Here is a 16,129-nt window from a genome sequence, read left to right on the forward strand (position 1 = left end):
CACTGGTTACAAGTTCACCTAACACGTGTATTTCATAATTATTAAATGAAAGTATTGAAAACAATCTTTTTTGTTAAAAATGTTAGAACACTTTCAAAACTTTTTGAATTGCATCTAAAATTCATTTTGACAGCACAGAGAAATTGAATATTTATTCACCATGGCACTACCGATTTTGATCTTACTGTTTTCTCTCACAAATAATCATTACCATGATCCGGACACTATCATCATTAAGCATTAATCTAATGAAAAAACAAATCACCTGGGAATGCACATTTAAATGGGTGGTAGTTGTACCACAGTTTTAGAAACATGCTCAAAGTGTAGGAGAAACGTGTCAGATGTTACTATGGCGCGTCTATTCAAGTGTGTTTTGTTTTGTTTCAACAAAATACAATAATTTTTCTTTTCATAGACCAACACAAAATGCGTATCCAGAATTACCCATGTTGAAACTTCTCACCAAAAAGGATGTCATCAGCCGTTATGTTATCAGAAAAAAAATTAATTGGTAAAAATCATTCATCCTTTTTTTCATCAACTTTGCTTAGAATTAGACACTTTGACACCTGTTTTTTGGTTGCACTGAAGTTACTAGTAACTTTGTTTGCTATTATTTCATATCCAGCATGAGAAATTGAGTCTAAACGAAACAGAGCATTGAAATATGCAACTAAATTAAGATCTCTGTGACAGCTATTCAATTTTTTCAATATAATTTGTTTTTGATGTAATCCGGAAGGGATTGATCTCTCATTTGAAAGTCAAAGTTATGTCAAATTTTTGACTAGACGATGACAAAAGCTAGTCTATCTTTCAAATTCTTCTTTTCTGTTTTGTCGAGAAAAAATGGTCAATGCGAGTGGAATGCACTTCCGATATTCCTGAAAAAAATGAACAGATTTCAGCACAATGCAATTTATTAGTTGAAACAGTGAAACCGGCGACGTTTGAAAAATAAGGATCACAAGAAAGATGGAAAAGGTGAGAAACATGAAATAGATTTTTGCTGAAGAGATAAAATAAACAAAGTTAGAGGTAATGTGCACTTTTCGTCCGAATGACTGATGGGTAACATCGCGATGAGCTATGGTTCTCGTTTGACACTATGCTCTCCTTCTTCGATTTCGGCGTCAAATCTTTGAGGATCGAATTTCCGTAGTGCAACATCGTTTCCAACAGGATCCGCATTGACTCGCTCAGCTTCGGCAAACATATCCAATTGTCGAGAGAACACGTCCGCGCGGAAGTTGAACCAGTCGAAGCTTTGAGTGTTAATCTGCAAATTTGTTACGACAAATAAAGAAAATTATCCCGAAAATAAACTCACCAATTTATCAAGTTCCTCAACTGTCTCGACAAAGACCGACTTGAATTGTCCATCGCTATGGATGAACACGGGCTCAAAGTTTTCGATATGTTCCATTGGGTCATCATCTTTGGTGGCGAACACAACACTTCGACGGTCAAGAGTCCAATTTTCAAGAAGGTCATCCCGATGGCTGATCATTGTCATGAAAGGAGTCAGCCCTTCGTGGAATCCGTCGGGTTTCAAGCACTCACACTTGAATGGAGCTTCTGAAAGTAGAATTGGGAATTTCAAAACTAAAGAGAAAAAAACATACTTGTGAGTGTATCTTTCCACATTCGAATGAGATGTTGGTGGGCCATTTTCAAACCATCAAAAGTTCGTTTCCGTAGATGATATTCAGCATGATCCGCGCCAATTCGGATGGGATCTGAAAAAAAGAATGTTCTTATGATCTTATTATTTTATGAAATCTTACAGATGGAAGTGTCTTGATGATAGATACAGTGGTTGGACAAAAGGTGCAGTTTTCGAAGGACTGCATTTGACCCACAGAAATTGTCCATTTCAAAGCGGATTTCCGGAAGAAAACATACATGCCCTCCAGTCGCTTCATCCTCCGATACTCCATTGGCAATTTCCTGTCTTCCTGCGACAAGTCCTCTCCGGATCGATTTCGTATAGTGAACAAATCGGGCGTTGCTCACTCCCGTTTGTTTGAGAAGCAATTCATGAATTTGAGTCATCAGCGCATTACTTTCCTTTGTCTTATTCTGTGGATGACTAAGTTTGAAACACCTCCAAATCATATCTGTTCCAGGAATTGTGGAGTAGTAGACTTCCTCCTTGAATCGATCAAAAAGGAGTGATTCGTACTCAAAGTACTTGTTGTCCTTAGTTCAATGCTTCAAATAGAATTCGTTGATGTAGAACAAGAACTCGCCAAGAACATTGTAGACTTCCATATTTGGGGTAATAATGTAGATGAGCTCCAGGTTCGTAAACTTCACAGCTCCCATATACGCAAAAATAGTTTGAAGTTGAATAGCTACCGATTTCGGGGGGTCGATTCCATGTCCCATTATTGGAAAAGCGATGCTTCGTACTCCTGACTTGTCTGCCGTAAGAAGACATGATAAGATTGAAGCTCGTAAATGAGTTTCATTGGCAAGGGTAAACTTTTTGTTTTTTATCTCGGGAGGTTTAACCAGAATAGTGTTCATTGGCAGACCGATGTCACGATTATAGCCCCAATAGTAGCTATGTGTCTCGTAGTTGTCCAAATCCGCTTTCCATTCGTTTTGAAACTTCTCTTCAAACTCCTTGAAACTGTTGGGTGCATTATGGGAACAAAGACGGATCATCTTCTGGAATTCTGAATCAATATCAGAAGCGGAGTCCTCATAAAATGGGACAACAAGAGCACACGCTTCCACATCAAATAAATCGATGAATCCAATACGGAGTTTGCTTGACTTATTGCCTCTTGGTTCGAACTGAGGTCCCGTTGTGCACGCCTGTTTCCTTGGAGTTCGAGGAATCGCAAAGTCGTCGCTGTCGGCCGCTTGGCGTTTCTTTGACTTCCTCTCTTTGGGTTCCGGTTGCTCCATTGATTCTGAATCGATAGAATCGTACAGCACTGGAGTAGATGCAGACGTGGATGCAAGTTTTTTCCTGTCACGATACTTCTTTTGTTTGATTCTATTATATTCTTTTCGCTCAGCATCGGTCATCAGATTCAATTCCTTTTTGTTTTTCTCTGTCTTCGGCGGATGGAATAATTCTCTGCCGTCATCAATTGCACACTGGGAAAACATTGTGTCAGAAGAAACACGATTCCCTTCAGAGCGTTGATCATCCGTTTGATCCACCGACATAGAATCAGAAGTTGGTGTTTCCAGCTGATCCTCGGGTAGGTTGATGGACATTCCATCCAAGGAAACATCATTCATACTCATCACTGAAGCTGGCAAAGACTCTTGCTCGGCGTCTCGAGAAGCTGTGGATGCAGAATCTGAAATACATTACGACACCTATCTAAGAACGCTAAGTGAAATCCAAAATTTACCCTCATTCTTCTTTCTGCTACGCTCCCTTCGTTTTCTATCTCGAGCGACGGCTTTCTGCTCTTCGGTCGTTTCTTTCTTTCGAGCCATAATTAATTACAATGAATCGTGATCGAAATAAACTGAAATGAATTTCTCTTGGTCACGTGTCTTGGCCTTGGTCATTGAAAGGTCACGAATGTTTTTACTAAAAAATATCAAAACTTTTCAAGCTAAAAAAAGTGACTTTCACTCTACGGCTCATAGCTCGGCCACCAATGATGGTATCACACCCAAATTTTCCAGGAATGACGGGACAGCCTATTCCTAATTGTCGCAAAAAAGTTAGGTAAAAATGTGAAAAACGGACAAAGTTATTAACGGTCAACAAAGCGTGACATTTTGGCTAGTGAGAAATGAAAAAATTGCGCCTTTAAAATATTCACCCCCCATACCTAGTGGTTTTAAGAAGAAAAGGTTGCAGATGCGGCATCGGTTCGATTCTTTTGGAGCACGCAGTTCAACTTGCTGAAAAATTGAATAAGCCAATGTCGCTGCACGTTCGTGTAAGTTGCGAATAATTTAATTGAAACTTAAATCGGAACTCAATATTGCAGGCAGACAATGTGAACGCCAAATGTTTCTACCAAAAGAACGGTTTCATCGTGAACGATTTTGTGGAAAAATACTATAAACAAGAGCCAAAGGGAGCGTATTTTCTTGTGAATAGTAACCATGCAGAAGGAGAAACATCGAATATTGTTCCAGACGGGGAACAACCTGGAACGAGTGCGCAAAGCAACTCTGTCATTTTTCGTGAAGTCACAAAAGAGACTGTTTCGGTTGGTACACGGACAACGTAAATAATACAGTGCTCCACATAGATAGTAATACGCCGCCCTTCAAAATTTCGAAAATCTGAAAAATGTGAAAAGATGACAATTCATCCGTCACCGTTTTGAAAACAAGAGTCAGGAAGCTAGCTCAGTCAGCTTATGTGGGTAAGTCGCGCGAATACATTGCGGATAAAGCGAAGGAAGCTTTCATCGACGGTCTCACTTTCACATGAAATTTCAAAAATTCGAAATTCTCGTGGGGCGCCCCGGAGAACGTAGGGATGTGGGCTGCCATCTTTCCATTCAGGACGTTGAAGTAATAGGCCTCGCTTTTCTTGGGTGCGGCTCTTGTAACCCTGGGCGTCGTTTCGGAGTTGTTCTGTTCGTTCGCTGGTGGTGCCGATCGAATTGTTGTTGGTGGGTATGGCGTGCCGTCGAGGTCGGAACGAGGTGGCGCGGCTGTAAGAACCAAAGGAAGCGGCCTAATGGGGACTTCATGTTGTCCTTATTGTCCGTCTTCTGGGAGTCTTTTTCTGAGGCTGTGGTGATGTTGGATGTGGTAGAAAGTGCGCTCGAGCCTTCGGCGGTTTTCTCCGAACTTAAACCGACGAGTGTCTGCGTACTCGTTGGTTCGTTCGAAGGAGTGCCTCCAAGAAGACCGACCCGAGCCTCCAAATTCTCGAACCGCTCGACCGAGAGTTCGGTAAGACGGCCTAGACGGAGGTGGATGGCTCGGAGATCCGTGGAGACACATTTGCGTAGCTCTATGAGAGTCTGCCCTGTAAGCTTGGCAATCCTGATGTGTTCCACGGCTGTCTCTGTGGCCAAGGTGATGTGTTCCGGCAAATCCGGCGAGGTTGGGGTGACAACCTGCTCGTTGGGAGGAGGATCGTCAGTGTTCACAAGAGAGTTCATCTGAAACGGTTTTGTTGGATATCCCACCTCGGGTAATAATAATAATTTATTACGATCGTGAAAGTATCGTGAAAGTATAGAAGTATAGATTGGTGAATTCAATACATACAAATACAATAGGTTCAATACATTATACTAGGAGGAATAAACATGAAACATGAACACATGAGATCATACCAGAGAGAGTATTACAGAGGAACATGAAAAGAAGTAACCATAGAACATTCAGATTAAGAGTCACATGAACAGACGGATTGCTAAGACTACAGAACTGTGTCAGGATGGCCAACATTCTAGAGTTTCATAGTTGGAAGGGTTCTGTTAATAAGAAAATGGCTTCGTACTTTAGTTTTGGACTTTTCCCAGACGAACCTGGTTTTTGGGCGTGTTCTAGTGTACTCACTTAAAGAGAAGAAGTTTTTGGTTACCAATAAATAAGATCCGTGGTTCGGGTGGGATATAGGTTTATTAGGATAATAGATATAGGCATCAGAAGAGAGATCATGGATATTGAGGATCGAGGGGATGCCTTGAGATAAGGATTTGACGGTATTTATAGTCCTGGTGGAATGTGGAGGCGGAGATGCCGAAGCAGCCGGGCGGCGAGGAAGTGTATCAGCCGCGGAGAGCATGGTGCGTGGGCTCCAGGAGGCGGGATGGAATGTCGGCTGGGTTCGAAGGGCATCCGGAGAGATCATGGGAGACGGAGAGACGAGGCGCATGAGAAGGGTCTGTAAGATGGAATGGTTAGAAATAGCATTGGTCTGTAAGAGGGTACCAGAGATCTGTCCTGGACAGTCTCTGTGGAATCCTAATTCCTTCTAGCTTAGATGCCTTCTGGAAAGGAGGAGATAGTGTGCCCTTTCCGGAGAGGGAAAAGGCAATATCTGAGCCCTTCCCAAATGACGAATAGTTCCGGTTTTGATCCCGGGAATGGGTGACGTCATGAGACTAAGGTACAGGCAAAGCCAAAGGAATATGCATACTCATTACAATATGTTGGAAAGTTCAGATCCGCACTGATCGAGTAGCGTTGATACATTTGTTAACTCTGTATACCCGTACTTTTCCTTGGGACACTTTGCAGATTTTTCACTTCCATACCACTGAAGGGGTACTGTAGCTACAGTAATCCTAAAATCGGAAAGCAGGTTCAAACTGAAAATATGGGGTCCATACTTTGGTAGTGACATCCTTGGCACCTTACTACAATACTCCGAAAAATTTGCGCCAGTTTGGCCGAAAAATCCTGAATTTTCAAAGAGTTTGTAAAATGTTCCAGAAACTTCTAGAAATTTCTAGAAACTCCTAGAAACTTCCTGAAACTTTAAAGCTTCCGGAAACTTTGAAACTTCCAAAACCTCCCAAAAACTTCTAGAAACTTCTAGAAATTTTCAAAAGCTTCCAGAAACTTCAAAACTTCCAGAACCTTCCAGAAGCTTCCAGAATATCCCAGAAACTTCAAGTAACTCCTAAAAACCACCCAAAATTACAAAAATTTTCAGAACCTTCAGAACCAGGAGCATCCAGAAACTTCTAGAAGTTTCCACAAACTTCCGGGATTAAAAGAACCGTCCAGAAAATTCTCTTACATGGAATGTATTTTGACTGCTACCCCTAAATTACCGATATTTTCGCTTATTTGATAAGTTTTCCCAAGACAAAATGACCCATAAAGGGTTTTCCTATGACGTGACCTCGTTTTTGAAAAATTGAGAATTTTCGAAAATGCAATTTTTTCGAAAAAATTTTTATTCTGAATTCTAGAATTAGAAATATTTCTGGTAGTTTCCGGCAGTTTCTAGAAAATTCTGGAAAAATCTAGAAACTTCCGAACCTTCTGGAATTTTTTGGAAGGTTCTGGAAAAGGCTGGAATTTTCTGGACGGTTCTTTTAATCCCGGAAGTTTGTGGAAACTTCTAGAAGTTTCTGGATGCTCCTGGTTCTGAAGGTTCTGAAAATTTTTGTAATTTTGGGTGGTTTTTAGGAGTTACTTGAAGTTTCTGGGATATTCTGGAAGCTTCTGGAAGGTTCTGGAAGTTTTGAAGTTTCTGGAAGCTTTTGAAAATTTCTAGAAGTTTCTAGAAGTTTTTGGGAGGTTTTGGAAGTTTCAAAGTTTCCGGAAGCTTTAAAGTTTCAGGAAGTTTCTAGGAGTTTCTAGAAATTTCTAGAAGTTTCTGGAACATTTTACAAACTCTTTGAAAATTCAGGATTTTTCGGCCAAACTGGCGCAAATTTTTCGGAGTATTGTAGTAAGGTGCCAAGGGTGTCACTACCAAAGTATGGACCCCATATTTTCAGTTTGAACCTGCTTTCCGATTTTAGGATTACTGTAGCTACAGTACCCCTTCAGTGGTATGGAAGTGAAAAATCTGCAAAGTGTCCCAAGGAAAAGTACGGGTATACAGAGTTAACAAATGTATCAACGCTACTCGATCAGTGCGGATCTGAACTTTCCAACATATTGTAATGAGTATGCATATTAGTAGTGTTAGGTTGATATTTTCGCCTTTTTACCACCCTGTCGGGACACACCCCCGTCGTCTGCGTCTCGTTCTCTCGTCAAAATGAGAGACGCAGAGAAGCTGGATTCAGCGGGATGGGACAGCTGCATCCAATTAGTGCCGCGGCGCCCACTTGAGTGGCTCCCCGGCTCCCCCCCCCCCCCCCCCCTTTGTCTGACTGTCTGCGTCCCCTCTCTCCTTTCTCTGACTGTCTGCACCCTCCACTCTCTCTAAGCTCCGCCCCCTTTTGCGGGATGCGCCCCTTTTGCCCCCCTCTTATGCGGGAAGCAATTTCGCAATGGAAAAAACGAGTAATGCGCTTCCAGAGAGTGACAGATTTTGCGCCATACATATTCCAAAATTTGTTTCATTCGACAGTCAACATATTTAACCTTTTCTTTAACACATTTGTTCTCCATTCAAACGACCAAAGTTCAATTTTTCCCTCTTTTAACATTCTTTTGTGGGGAATTTCAAACTTCCGCACATTTTTTTGTAAAATTTGTTTCATTCAACAGTAAAAATTTCAAAAGTCAATTGATTTAACGTTCAATTCAATCTTTCCCCTCTCTCTCAAAGACCCCCCCCCCCTTTTTTTATAAGAAGCCCATCTGAAATACAGTCTTCACAATGTATCATTTTACAAAAATTTATTATTGAAAATCAAATAAGATCTCCTTCTGCAGCAATCATCAAACGGCCAAGGTCGACTTCCACCTCGTGTACAACATCCAGGATTGTGCGAAAGCTGAAAAAAAAGTGTTAAAACTTGCAAAATAAAATGGAATGTCTTACTTTGTTTCCAATTTTGCAACATTGAGTAAATGCTCTTCCAATTTTGCAATTTCTCCGCAGATATCTTCAATTTCAAATGATGATTGATTGTATACTTGTACCATCTCCCGATCCGGAATTTTCTTCTCCTTGATAGACTTGTTGATCACATCACACACGCCTAGAAGTTTTGAAATCACATCCTGTAGTTGACGATTTGCAATGTCCCGATTTCTCAACAAAAGATTCTTCACGTCGTGCATATTGTGAAAACCAACAATGCATCCATTGATTGAAAATTCGATCATCCTGAACAAAAATTAGAAAAGAGAAAATTTTGATCAGTAGGAATCAAAGTGACTCTGCACATTTAGTAACACAAAAAAACACATTCTTTTAATCAACACTGTTTTATTCAGAAACACTTAGTCCTCAATATTATTTTCACGCTTGAAGACGAGAAGATCGTGATTGAAAAACTTGTTGCGTCGTTGAATGTTGAAGTTGGCACAGCAAATTTTGCACAATGAGAGCGCTGAATTTTTCCAAAATTGGCTGAACAAATAAGCGAGACAAATAGCAACTCACGAAATTGTTGATATTCCTCATTGACTTGCACGACATCAATGTTGCGATTCAATTTTCTACACGTGAAACACATTTGGAGCACAAAAGTTGGATCATCGAACATGAAGAGTGGTTTCAATTGCGCAGCCTCATCGGTTGGCATGGTCACACCTTTTGCCTTTTCAGTCATGTACTTCTAAAAAAAATTACGTAAAATTAACACTAGATCGAAAAAATGAATACAAAGTTTCAGTCATGTACTTTTTTCAAAATTACACAATAAAAGATTACTAATTTTGGAATAGGAAATACTAGGTTGAAAAACAATAATATAAAAAACTGACCTGATGATTTTCCTTCCATGTTCCTTGTTGTATAGGCTTGAATGGGACAGTTTGGGACATTTTTGGCTTGAGAGCGTTTTGAATTTTGGGCATGCTTCTAGAGAAGAAAACGACAAGAATGGCAAAGAAAGGAGGGGACGAAAGAAGAGGCACTTGAGAGTTAATCCTATTAAAATCAGATCCGCGTCCCACCAAATGATGCAATAATAATTCAATTAGGCATATTCGTGTAGTCGTTGAAAAATCACGCTTTCACTTGATGATTTTATACGTGTCGAAAAAAAAAACACGGGAATAATAAAATTCATTCAAAACACAATGGTAGTATTGATCAAATTTCAGATTTAAAACTTATTGACACGTTGGCAGCATTGATCACACAGCTTTATTGTAAGAGTTTTGCCGTCATAAGTCGTGTTTTCATGGCATTCCTTACAGAAATAAACGCACACAAATTTTTCCATTCCACGAAATGCCAATACTTCTGAAATAAAATTCGTAAAGACTTTCAATTGAAATAGGTAACAACCTCGTTCCTCAATCTTCTTCTTGCGAGGTGCTCGTTTTCGTTTCGGTTTTTCAGGCAACTCATTCATTTTGATCATTTTCTTTCCACTGATTTCACGTTTTGGCTTGAGCACCTGAACTTCTGAAAAGAAGAGAACGCATAACATTTCGATTGAAAAGAACTCACTTTGAACACAATTTTCCGCACATTTTGTTGTTTCAGCATCTGGAATATTTCTTTTTTTTTAACAATTTATAAAGTAAAAAACAAACCTTGTCGATTCAGTTGCTTTTGAGGTGTTTGAGTAATTAGATTTGATGGGAAAAAAATTTCATTGGCTAGCATTGTCGGAGAAGGAGACAGATGCAAATCTTGGAATACGGTTCCATAATCCGTTTCCGAAATTGGAGGATTTATGGCAAAGTCCGCCGGGGGTTGGAAAGATGGAGTAGAGTTCATTCGGGACAAAAAATATTGGTCACCACCTGGTGCGACGAAATTCTATAGAAATGAAGAGACGCTCAGGAGGTAAAAGGAAAAAAAGTGGGCGGAGTCTTGTACGGTACATTTTTCACATTTTCGCCAAACAATTGTGCTATTCTACTGTGCAACACTACAATTTTCATCATGGCTACTCTCAATGACGACCAAGAATTTTACCTTCAAAAAATTCTAAAAACCATCCAAGAAAAAGTGAGTGTTTTTAAAAAGTGTAGTTACTTTTGAATAATAGAACGCATGATCCATGTTTTGAAAATACATTTTCAGGGTCAAGCATTATTTGCAATCATCTCCCCAGGAGGAACAGGAAAATCTTTTTTCATTAAAAAATTTGAATCTCTTCATGAGAAGGGGAATAATCTGGAAATTCTAACAGCGACAAATCTCACAGCTCATGCTCTAGACGCCCAGACAATCTTCAAGTTTTGTAACTGGAAGTCAAAAAAAATCTCATGGAAAAAATATGATCATGATCCGAATTTGCAAATTGTCATTGTGTATGAGGTTGAGTATATGAGTGCCCACATCCTCGAGGGATTAAACACTGTATTGAAAAGAAAAAAGCAAAATGATTCGTCATTCGGTGGATGTTCTGTTATTCTTGTGGGAGACTTTTTTCAACTTTCCACAATAGATGACAGAAATAGAAAGTCAAACAAACGAGAGGCCCTCCAATTATTTAAAGGTAAATTATTCCTTTTTCAAAAAGATTAACATTGTATTATTTCAGCCCCTTCGTGGAATCTGTTTGAACTCATCGAGTTCAAAACAAATTACCGTCAAAGAAATGATGTTCACCACCAAGAAAGACTTGATAGATGGAGAGTCGGGAGAGTCAACCAAGAGGATCTAAAATACCTCCGGGAACATACAATCAGTAAGCGAACCACCGATTATGGTCTCGTCGCTTCAAAAATGGCAGAATGGTGTAGAGTGGAGGACGGTCTTCAGTCTTTTATTGTGACACCAAATGCTACAAGTGTCACGACATTCAATAACTTGGTATGTAGGTTGAAAATAGTAAATGTAAAGATTGACCTATTTTTCAGGTTTGTGAACAATTGGGCTTTACAAAAAAAGTCAATTTCCTTTTAAAAGACGATACACCCCTGGAGAGTGGCAATACATTTTACGTTGGCAAAAACGCACGCGTGATCGTGTCCTCCAAATTTGAAGTCACCGAAAAATCAACTTCGCGAACCGCCATACCAATTAACGTACACAACGGCGAAATTGGCACGGTGATAGCTTATAAAGTGGCTAATGAGCCCTCTGATTGGATCGAAGTGAAGTGAGTTTAGAATGAGAAAAAACGGTATATTAAATTCCAATTTTTAGGTTTCCTCGTACTGGAAGATCAGTGAGAATCACTCGTGGAAAGCGTCAGCAAGAATACGTATTCAACATGAATAATGCCTACGCATTGGCCATCCACGAGGTTCAAGGAAAAACACTGAAGAACGTCATCCTGGACACCACTTTCAAACATGCTCCCACTGACACATCAGAATCAATGATTCCCGGAGGATTCTACACGGCTGCAAGCATGGTCTCGGAAGGAGCCAATTTCTACATAACCGAACTATGTCATGTAGAAAACGTCGAACAGTTGCAATGTCTAATCTTACCACGCCAAGACGCCCTCGCCGCCTTGGCCTCAAAACGCGAATACTAAAAAATATCCCCCCCCCCCCTTTCAATCTATGCATATACTCCTATATTATTCTTTAAAATTATAATATCTCAATCTTTTTCGATATCCACTAATTCCAATCAATGTAGTTACTTTTCTAACACTTGATGAAATAAATACATGAAATAAACCCCGTCTATGAAAAAGTGAAAGTGGGTCACTCCGCAGTAATGAGATTAAAAAGAGAGGGAGTGCGCGCCAAGTCCCCCCTTTTATACGCCCTCGTCTTTTCGAAAATTTTGAAAACCGCATCATTTGCGTCATCCCCCACCCTACAAAATGGACGTTCCTTCTCCTTCTTCTTCTTCTGTTCCTGGTGAGTATAATAGTTTTTTTTCGCAAAAAATAATTTTTTGAAGATGATGCAATTATTGCTCAACACTTTCCTACAAGGGAAGAAATGGAATTTCTCAAAAAGTTTGCCGACATTGTCGATGGCACACGAAAAGTGCAAATAACAAGTGACGTACTAAAAGTAGGGCCCACTAGAATTGCATTAAAAAACGTGGACCAATTTCCAACAAATGTGCGCCTTGACCAAAACATTGGAAGACTTTTTGATATTTTTATTCGTGCCATGATAAAAGAGTGTGGAGGAGACTTGCACACTACTAAATTTTGGATAAACCTCCAACATCCTGGCTATCACGATGATGATGGATTTTATATCATGCATAAGACGTATCAAATGGCAAACGGCCACACTCTAATAAACACAATAGCCCGTCATAGTCAATCAAAAAAAGAATTGGCAATGGATGAGGCGATGATCTTCACCATGCGCATCTTTACGCGTCCTCCAAAAGCAAGACCGGGAAAAGGAGATCGTATTCCCGATCAAATCTTGGTATGTTCAAACTTTTGCAAGTTCTCTCCTAATATTCATCTTTCAGCGTAAATTTGGACTAAAGAGTTGTAATGTTGTCGGAACTGGACACTGTCTCCCCAAGGCACTAATTATTGGAATGGCATGGAGTGATATGCAAAACAATAAATCCGATAGCACAAGCAATAATTACAGAAGACTGGTTAGACCAGAAGTGAGTCGATTTTATTCTAAAAAAAGTCCAAAAATTCTTTTTTTTTAGTATGAGAACACATCACGCCCAAAAACTCAATTAAGAGAAGCCAAGGCACTACTAAAAGCTGCAAAAATGAGGCAAAGGCAATCAGAGCACACTCTTGATGATTTGAAAAAGCTTGCAAAGCACTTGAGCAATTACCGAATTCGTGTGTGGGCTCTAGAAGATGGAGTGGCTGTGCCTACGGTAGTTTTCGATGAGAACCAGTCTGCCAAAGGCTTCATTCCAATCTTTTACGCCCAAGAACATTATGAATTCTTCCAACCCACTTGCCCAACAGTTGGTGTGAGATTTTGTTTCAAATGTCATAAACTGGCCGATGACAAGCATTGGAAAAAGTGTTCGGAAGAATGTAAGAGATGTGGCAGAGATAATTGCATCCAAAAACTCGACTCGATGCAAATCTACTGTGCAGAATGTAACATTAACTTTTACAGTCAAGAATGTTATGATGCTCACTTGATAAAGCCATCAACGAAATCACTCCCGTTTTGCAGTCGCTATGAAAAGTGAGTTTTTTTCAAATTTTTTAATCAATTTTTTTCTTATAGATGCAAGGAATGCTACGTCATCCATCGCCGAGAAGAATATGCAAAAGACAAACATGTGTGTTACAATTCAGACTTTTGCAACGTTTGTATGGAAAAGGTGTCTGGATATCATGATTGTGTGCATGCCGCCCCAACACAAGCCTCAAGAAACCGTGCCCTAGAACGACAATCAAAGTGGACTATTGTCATTTATGACATTGAAACAATTGTAGTAAAAAGTGGAGAGTATAGAGGTGAGTTGATATCATCAAATGACAAAAACATTGTTTTCTTTTTTTCAGGAACCGACAACTTTGGAGTGAAACACGTGCCTAATCTAATTTGTTATAAACTGGTTTGCGAAACGTGTAAAGGAGGCGAGTGCGAAAGATGCGGTAAAATAGAGACGATATCGTACAAGGATAAAGAAAGTGGGTCGGTCATTGAAAGATTTGCATCATTCCTAAAAGAAGATCCAAGACTTGTGAATGCGTACGTCATTGCTCATAATGGTGGCCGGTAAGCTCCCTCCAATAATTTCTAAACAAATTTTCCCCTTTTCAGCTATGATCACGTATTCACATTGGAGGAATTGATGAGAAAGGAGCCGTATGAACCCGATTTTACAATGTCTGGCTCGGCATTCATCTCTGCAAATGTAAAGCTGACAAAGAAAAACACACTTCATTTTCGCGACTCTGTACGATACATGGCAATGAAATTGGATCAACTCCCCAGTGCTTTTGGGCTTCCTACAAAATCAAAAGGACACTTTCCATATCTATTCAATCATCCCGACAATTATGGAGCACTCTTGCCAACACTTCCTCCAATCGACTACTATGAGCCAAAACTTATGGGTGTCAAGGCGAGGGCAGAGTTTGAAGAATGGTATGAGAGCGCAAAGGATCATCCATTTGATTTTGACCAAGAAATTGTCGACTATTGCAAAAATGATGTCAAAATTCTAACGGAGGCAGTGGTGAATTTTATAAAGGTGCGTCTTTTCTCTTTCTCTTGTCAATTTGATCAGTTTTATTTTTAGTTATGCGAACCCCACTGTAATGGTTGGAACCCCATCATCCAGAGTCCAACGCTTGCTTCGTACATTTTGTTTGTGCTAAAATATCAGCACATCAAGACGGGAGACATTGGATACATCCCCGAAAATGGATGGCCTGGCCGAAACAATTCAAAGTATGCCCTCAAGTATTTGCTATGGTTGGAACACGAGACGCCGGGGCTGGAACTTGTCCATAAGCTTCGAAAAGATGGAGAGCATTATGTACAGTGTGGCGGACCCGGATTCTTTGTCGATGGATTCGATCCCAAAACTCTAGATGTCTACGAGGTTCACGGATGCATGTGGCATGGCTGTCCAAAATGCTACCTCGATCGAGAAGCCAAATGCCCACGAAACAAAAATGTCACATTTGAGCAATTGTGGGACAAAACAGTGGAAAGGGAGCAGGTTATTCGAGAGGCCGGCTACAATCTTCATACAATTTGGGAGTGTGAAATCAAAGAAATGCTTCAGAAAAATGAAAAAATGGCAAAATTCTTCAAAAATGCAAGTTTTTTCACTCATGTAGTAGAGATCAATAATTTTTTCAGTGCAGCTACACTTCTCACCTCAATCCAAGAATGGGAATGAATGGAGGAAGGACTCAACAGTTTCAAAGTTTGGTCACTGCAAATGATGAATTTTCAATCGAATTTCTCGATTTTTGCTCACTCTACCCCTATATCAACATCAAGGGCACCGTCTACCCACGCGGAGCGCCTCGTCGAATTACGGAAAATTTCGCACCAACTGATGAACCAATTGCCTATAATGGACTTGTCTATTGTGATTTGCTGCCACCTCCACAATGCCCAATACCCGTCGCTCCGGTTCGAACCGACTCGAAACTCTTGTTCCCATTGTGTAAGTCTTGTGCCTTCTCAAAACAAAGCGGCCCGTGTACGCATACCAAAATATCAGAGAGATATTTTACTGGTGTGTGGTGTACCGATGAGCTAAAATTGGCCCAACAAGAGGGATACCAAATTTTGAAATATCACGAGGCCTGGCATTGGGAACCGAAAGCATGGTTCCGTGGAGGATTCTTTGAGAGCTTTATGAAACCACTCCTCAAGATGAAACACGAAGCTTCTGGATGGCCACGAGCGGACATGACTCTACAGGAAAAACTCGCTTATGCTCAAGACATTTTCGACAAGGACAGTGTATGGATAGAGCTGGACAAGGTCGAACATAACCCTGGACTTCGTAGTTTTGCAAAGCTCTTCTTGAATAGTGTTTGGGGAAAATTTGCTCAAAATCCACTCAAAACTGAAACACGCCTAATTCCAATTTCAAAAGCGGTCGAAATTTGGCAATTTTTCGAAGAACCAGGCTATGAACCAAAATGTTTCAAAGAATGGGGAGAGCATCATGTGCTGGTGGCGCGGCGCCCTCTAAAGGAGAATGTGAAGACTGCAAAGTTTACGAGTATCGTGTATGGAGCCCTCACAA

General features: G+C 40.2%; 7 protein-coding genes across 7 annotated transcripts; 1 reads left to right on the plus strand and 6 right to left on the minus strand.

Moving 5' to 3' along the window:
• Positions 1 to 1,090: 1,090 nt before the first annotated feature.
• On the minus strand, positions 1,091 to 2,121 carry GCK72_026244 (uncharacterized protein; the record flags this gene model as incomplete). Its single annotated transcript, XM_053736765.1, has 4 exons — positions 1,091 to 1,282; positions 1,334 to 1,581; positions 1,629 to 1,742; positions 1,791 to 2,121. The coding sequence occupies 4 exons, from the start codon at positions 2,119 to 2,121 to the stop codon at positions 1,091 to 1,093; spliced, it is 885 nt and encodes a 294-aa protein (XP_053580331.1).
• Positions 2,122 to 2,211: 90 nt separating this feature from the next.
• Positions 2,212 to 3,468, minus strand: GCK72_026245 (uncharacterized protein; the record flags this gene model as incomplete). Its single annotated transcript, XM_053736766.1, has 2 exons — positions 2,212 to 3,326; positions 3,381 to 3,468. 2 exons carry the CDS (start codon positions 3,466 to 3,468, stop codon positions 2,212 to 2,214), a joined length of 1,203 nt encoding a protein of 400 aa, XP_053580332.1.
• A 437-nt stretch (positions 3,469 to 3,905) lies between these two features.
• On the plus strand, positions 3,906 to 4,220 carry GCK72_026246 (uncharacterized protein; the record flags this gene model as incomplete). The annotated part of the gene is made up of 2 exons (XM_053736767.1): positions 3,906 to 3,923; positions 3,975 to 4,220. 2 exons carry the CDS (start codon positions 3,906 to 3,908, stop codon positions 4,218 to 4,220), a joined length of 264 nt encoding a protein of 87 aa, XP_053580333.1.
• Positions 4,221 to 4,496: 276 nt separating this feature from the next.
• Positions 4,497 to 5,108, minus strand: GCK72_026247 (uncharacterized protein; the record flags this gene model as incomplete). The annotated part of the gene is made up of 1 exon (XM_053736768.1): positions 4,497 to 5,108. One exon carries the CDS (start codon positions 5,106 to 5,108, stop codon positions 4,497 to 4,499), a length of 612 nt encoding a protein of 203 aa, XP_053580334.1.
• A 3,167-nt stretch (positions 5,109 to 8,275) lies between these two features.
• On the minus strand, positions 8,276 to 8,694 carry GCK72_026248 (uncharacterized protein; the record flags this gene model as incomplete). The annotated part of the gene is made up of 2 exons (XM_053736769.1): positions 8,276 to 8,360; positions 8,408 to 8,694. 2 exons carry the CDS (start codon positions 8,692 to 8,694, stop codon positions 8,276 to 8,278), a joined length of 372 nt encoding a protein of 123 aa, XP_053580335.1.
• A 117-nt stretch (positions 8,695 to 8,811) lies between these two features.
• On the minus strand, positions 8,812 to 9,390 carry GCK72_026249 (uncharacterized protein; the record flags this gene model as incomplete). The annotated part of the gene is made up of 3 exons (XM_053736770.1): positions 8,812 to 8,921; positions 8,975 to 9,149; positions 9,298 to 9,390. 3 exons carry the CDS (start codon positions 9,388 to 9,390, stop codon positions 8,812 to 8,814), a joined length of 378 nt encoding a protein of 125 aa, XP_053580336.1.
• A 251-nt stretch (positions 9,391 to 9,641) lies between these two features.
• Positions 9,642 to 10,264, minus strand: GCK72_026250 (uncharacterized protein; the record flags this gene model as incomplete). The annotated part of the gene is made up of 4 exons (XM_053736771.1): positions 9,642 to 9,781; positions 9,827 to 9,946; positions 9,992 to 10,030; positions 10,078 to 10,264. 4 exons carry the CDS (start codon positions 10,262 to 10,264, stop codon positions 9,642 to 9,644), a joined length of 486 nt encoding a protein of 161 aa, XP_053580337.1.
• Positions 10,265 to 16,129: the final 5,865 nt, after the last annotated feature.

Source organism: Caenorhabditis remanei, chromosome X (assembly GCF_010183535.1).
Source record: "Caenorhabditis remanei strain PX506 chromosome X, whole genome shotgun sequence".
Lineage (NCBI taxonomy): Eukaryota > Metazoa > Nematoda > Chromadorea > Rhabditida > Rhabditidae > Caenorhabditis > Caenorhabditis remanei.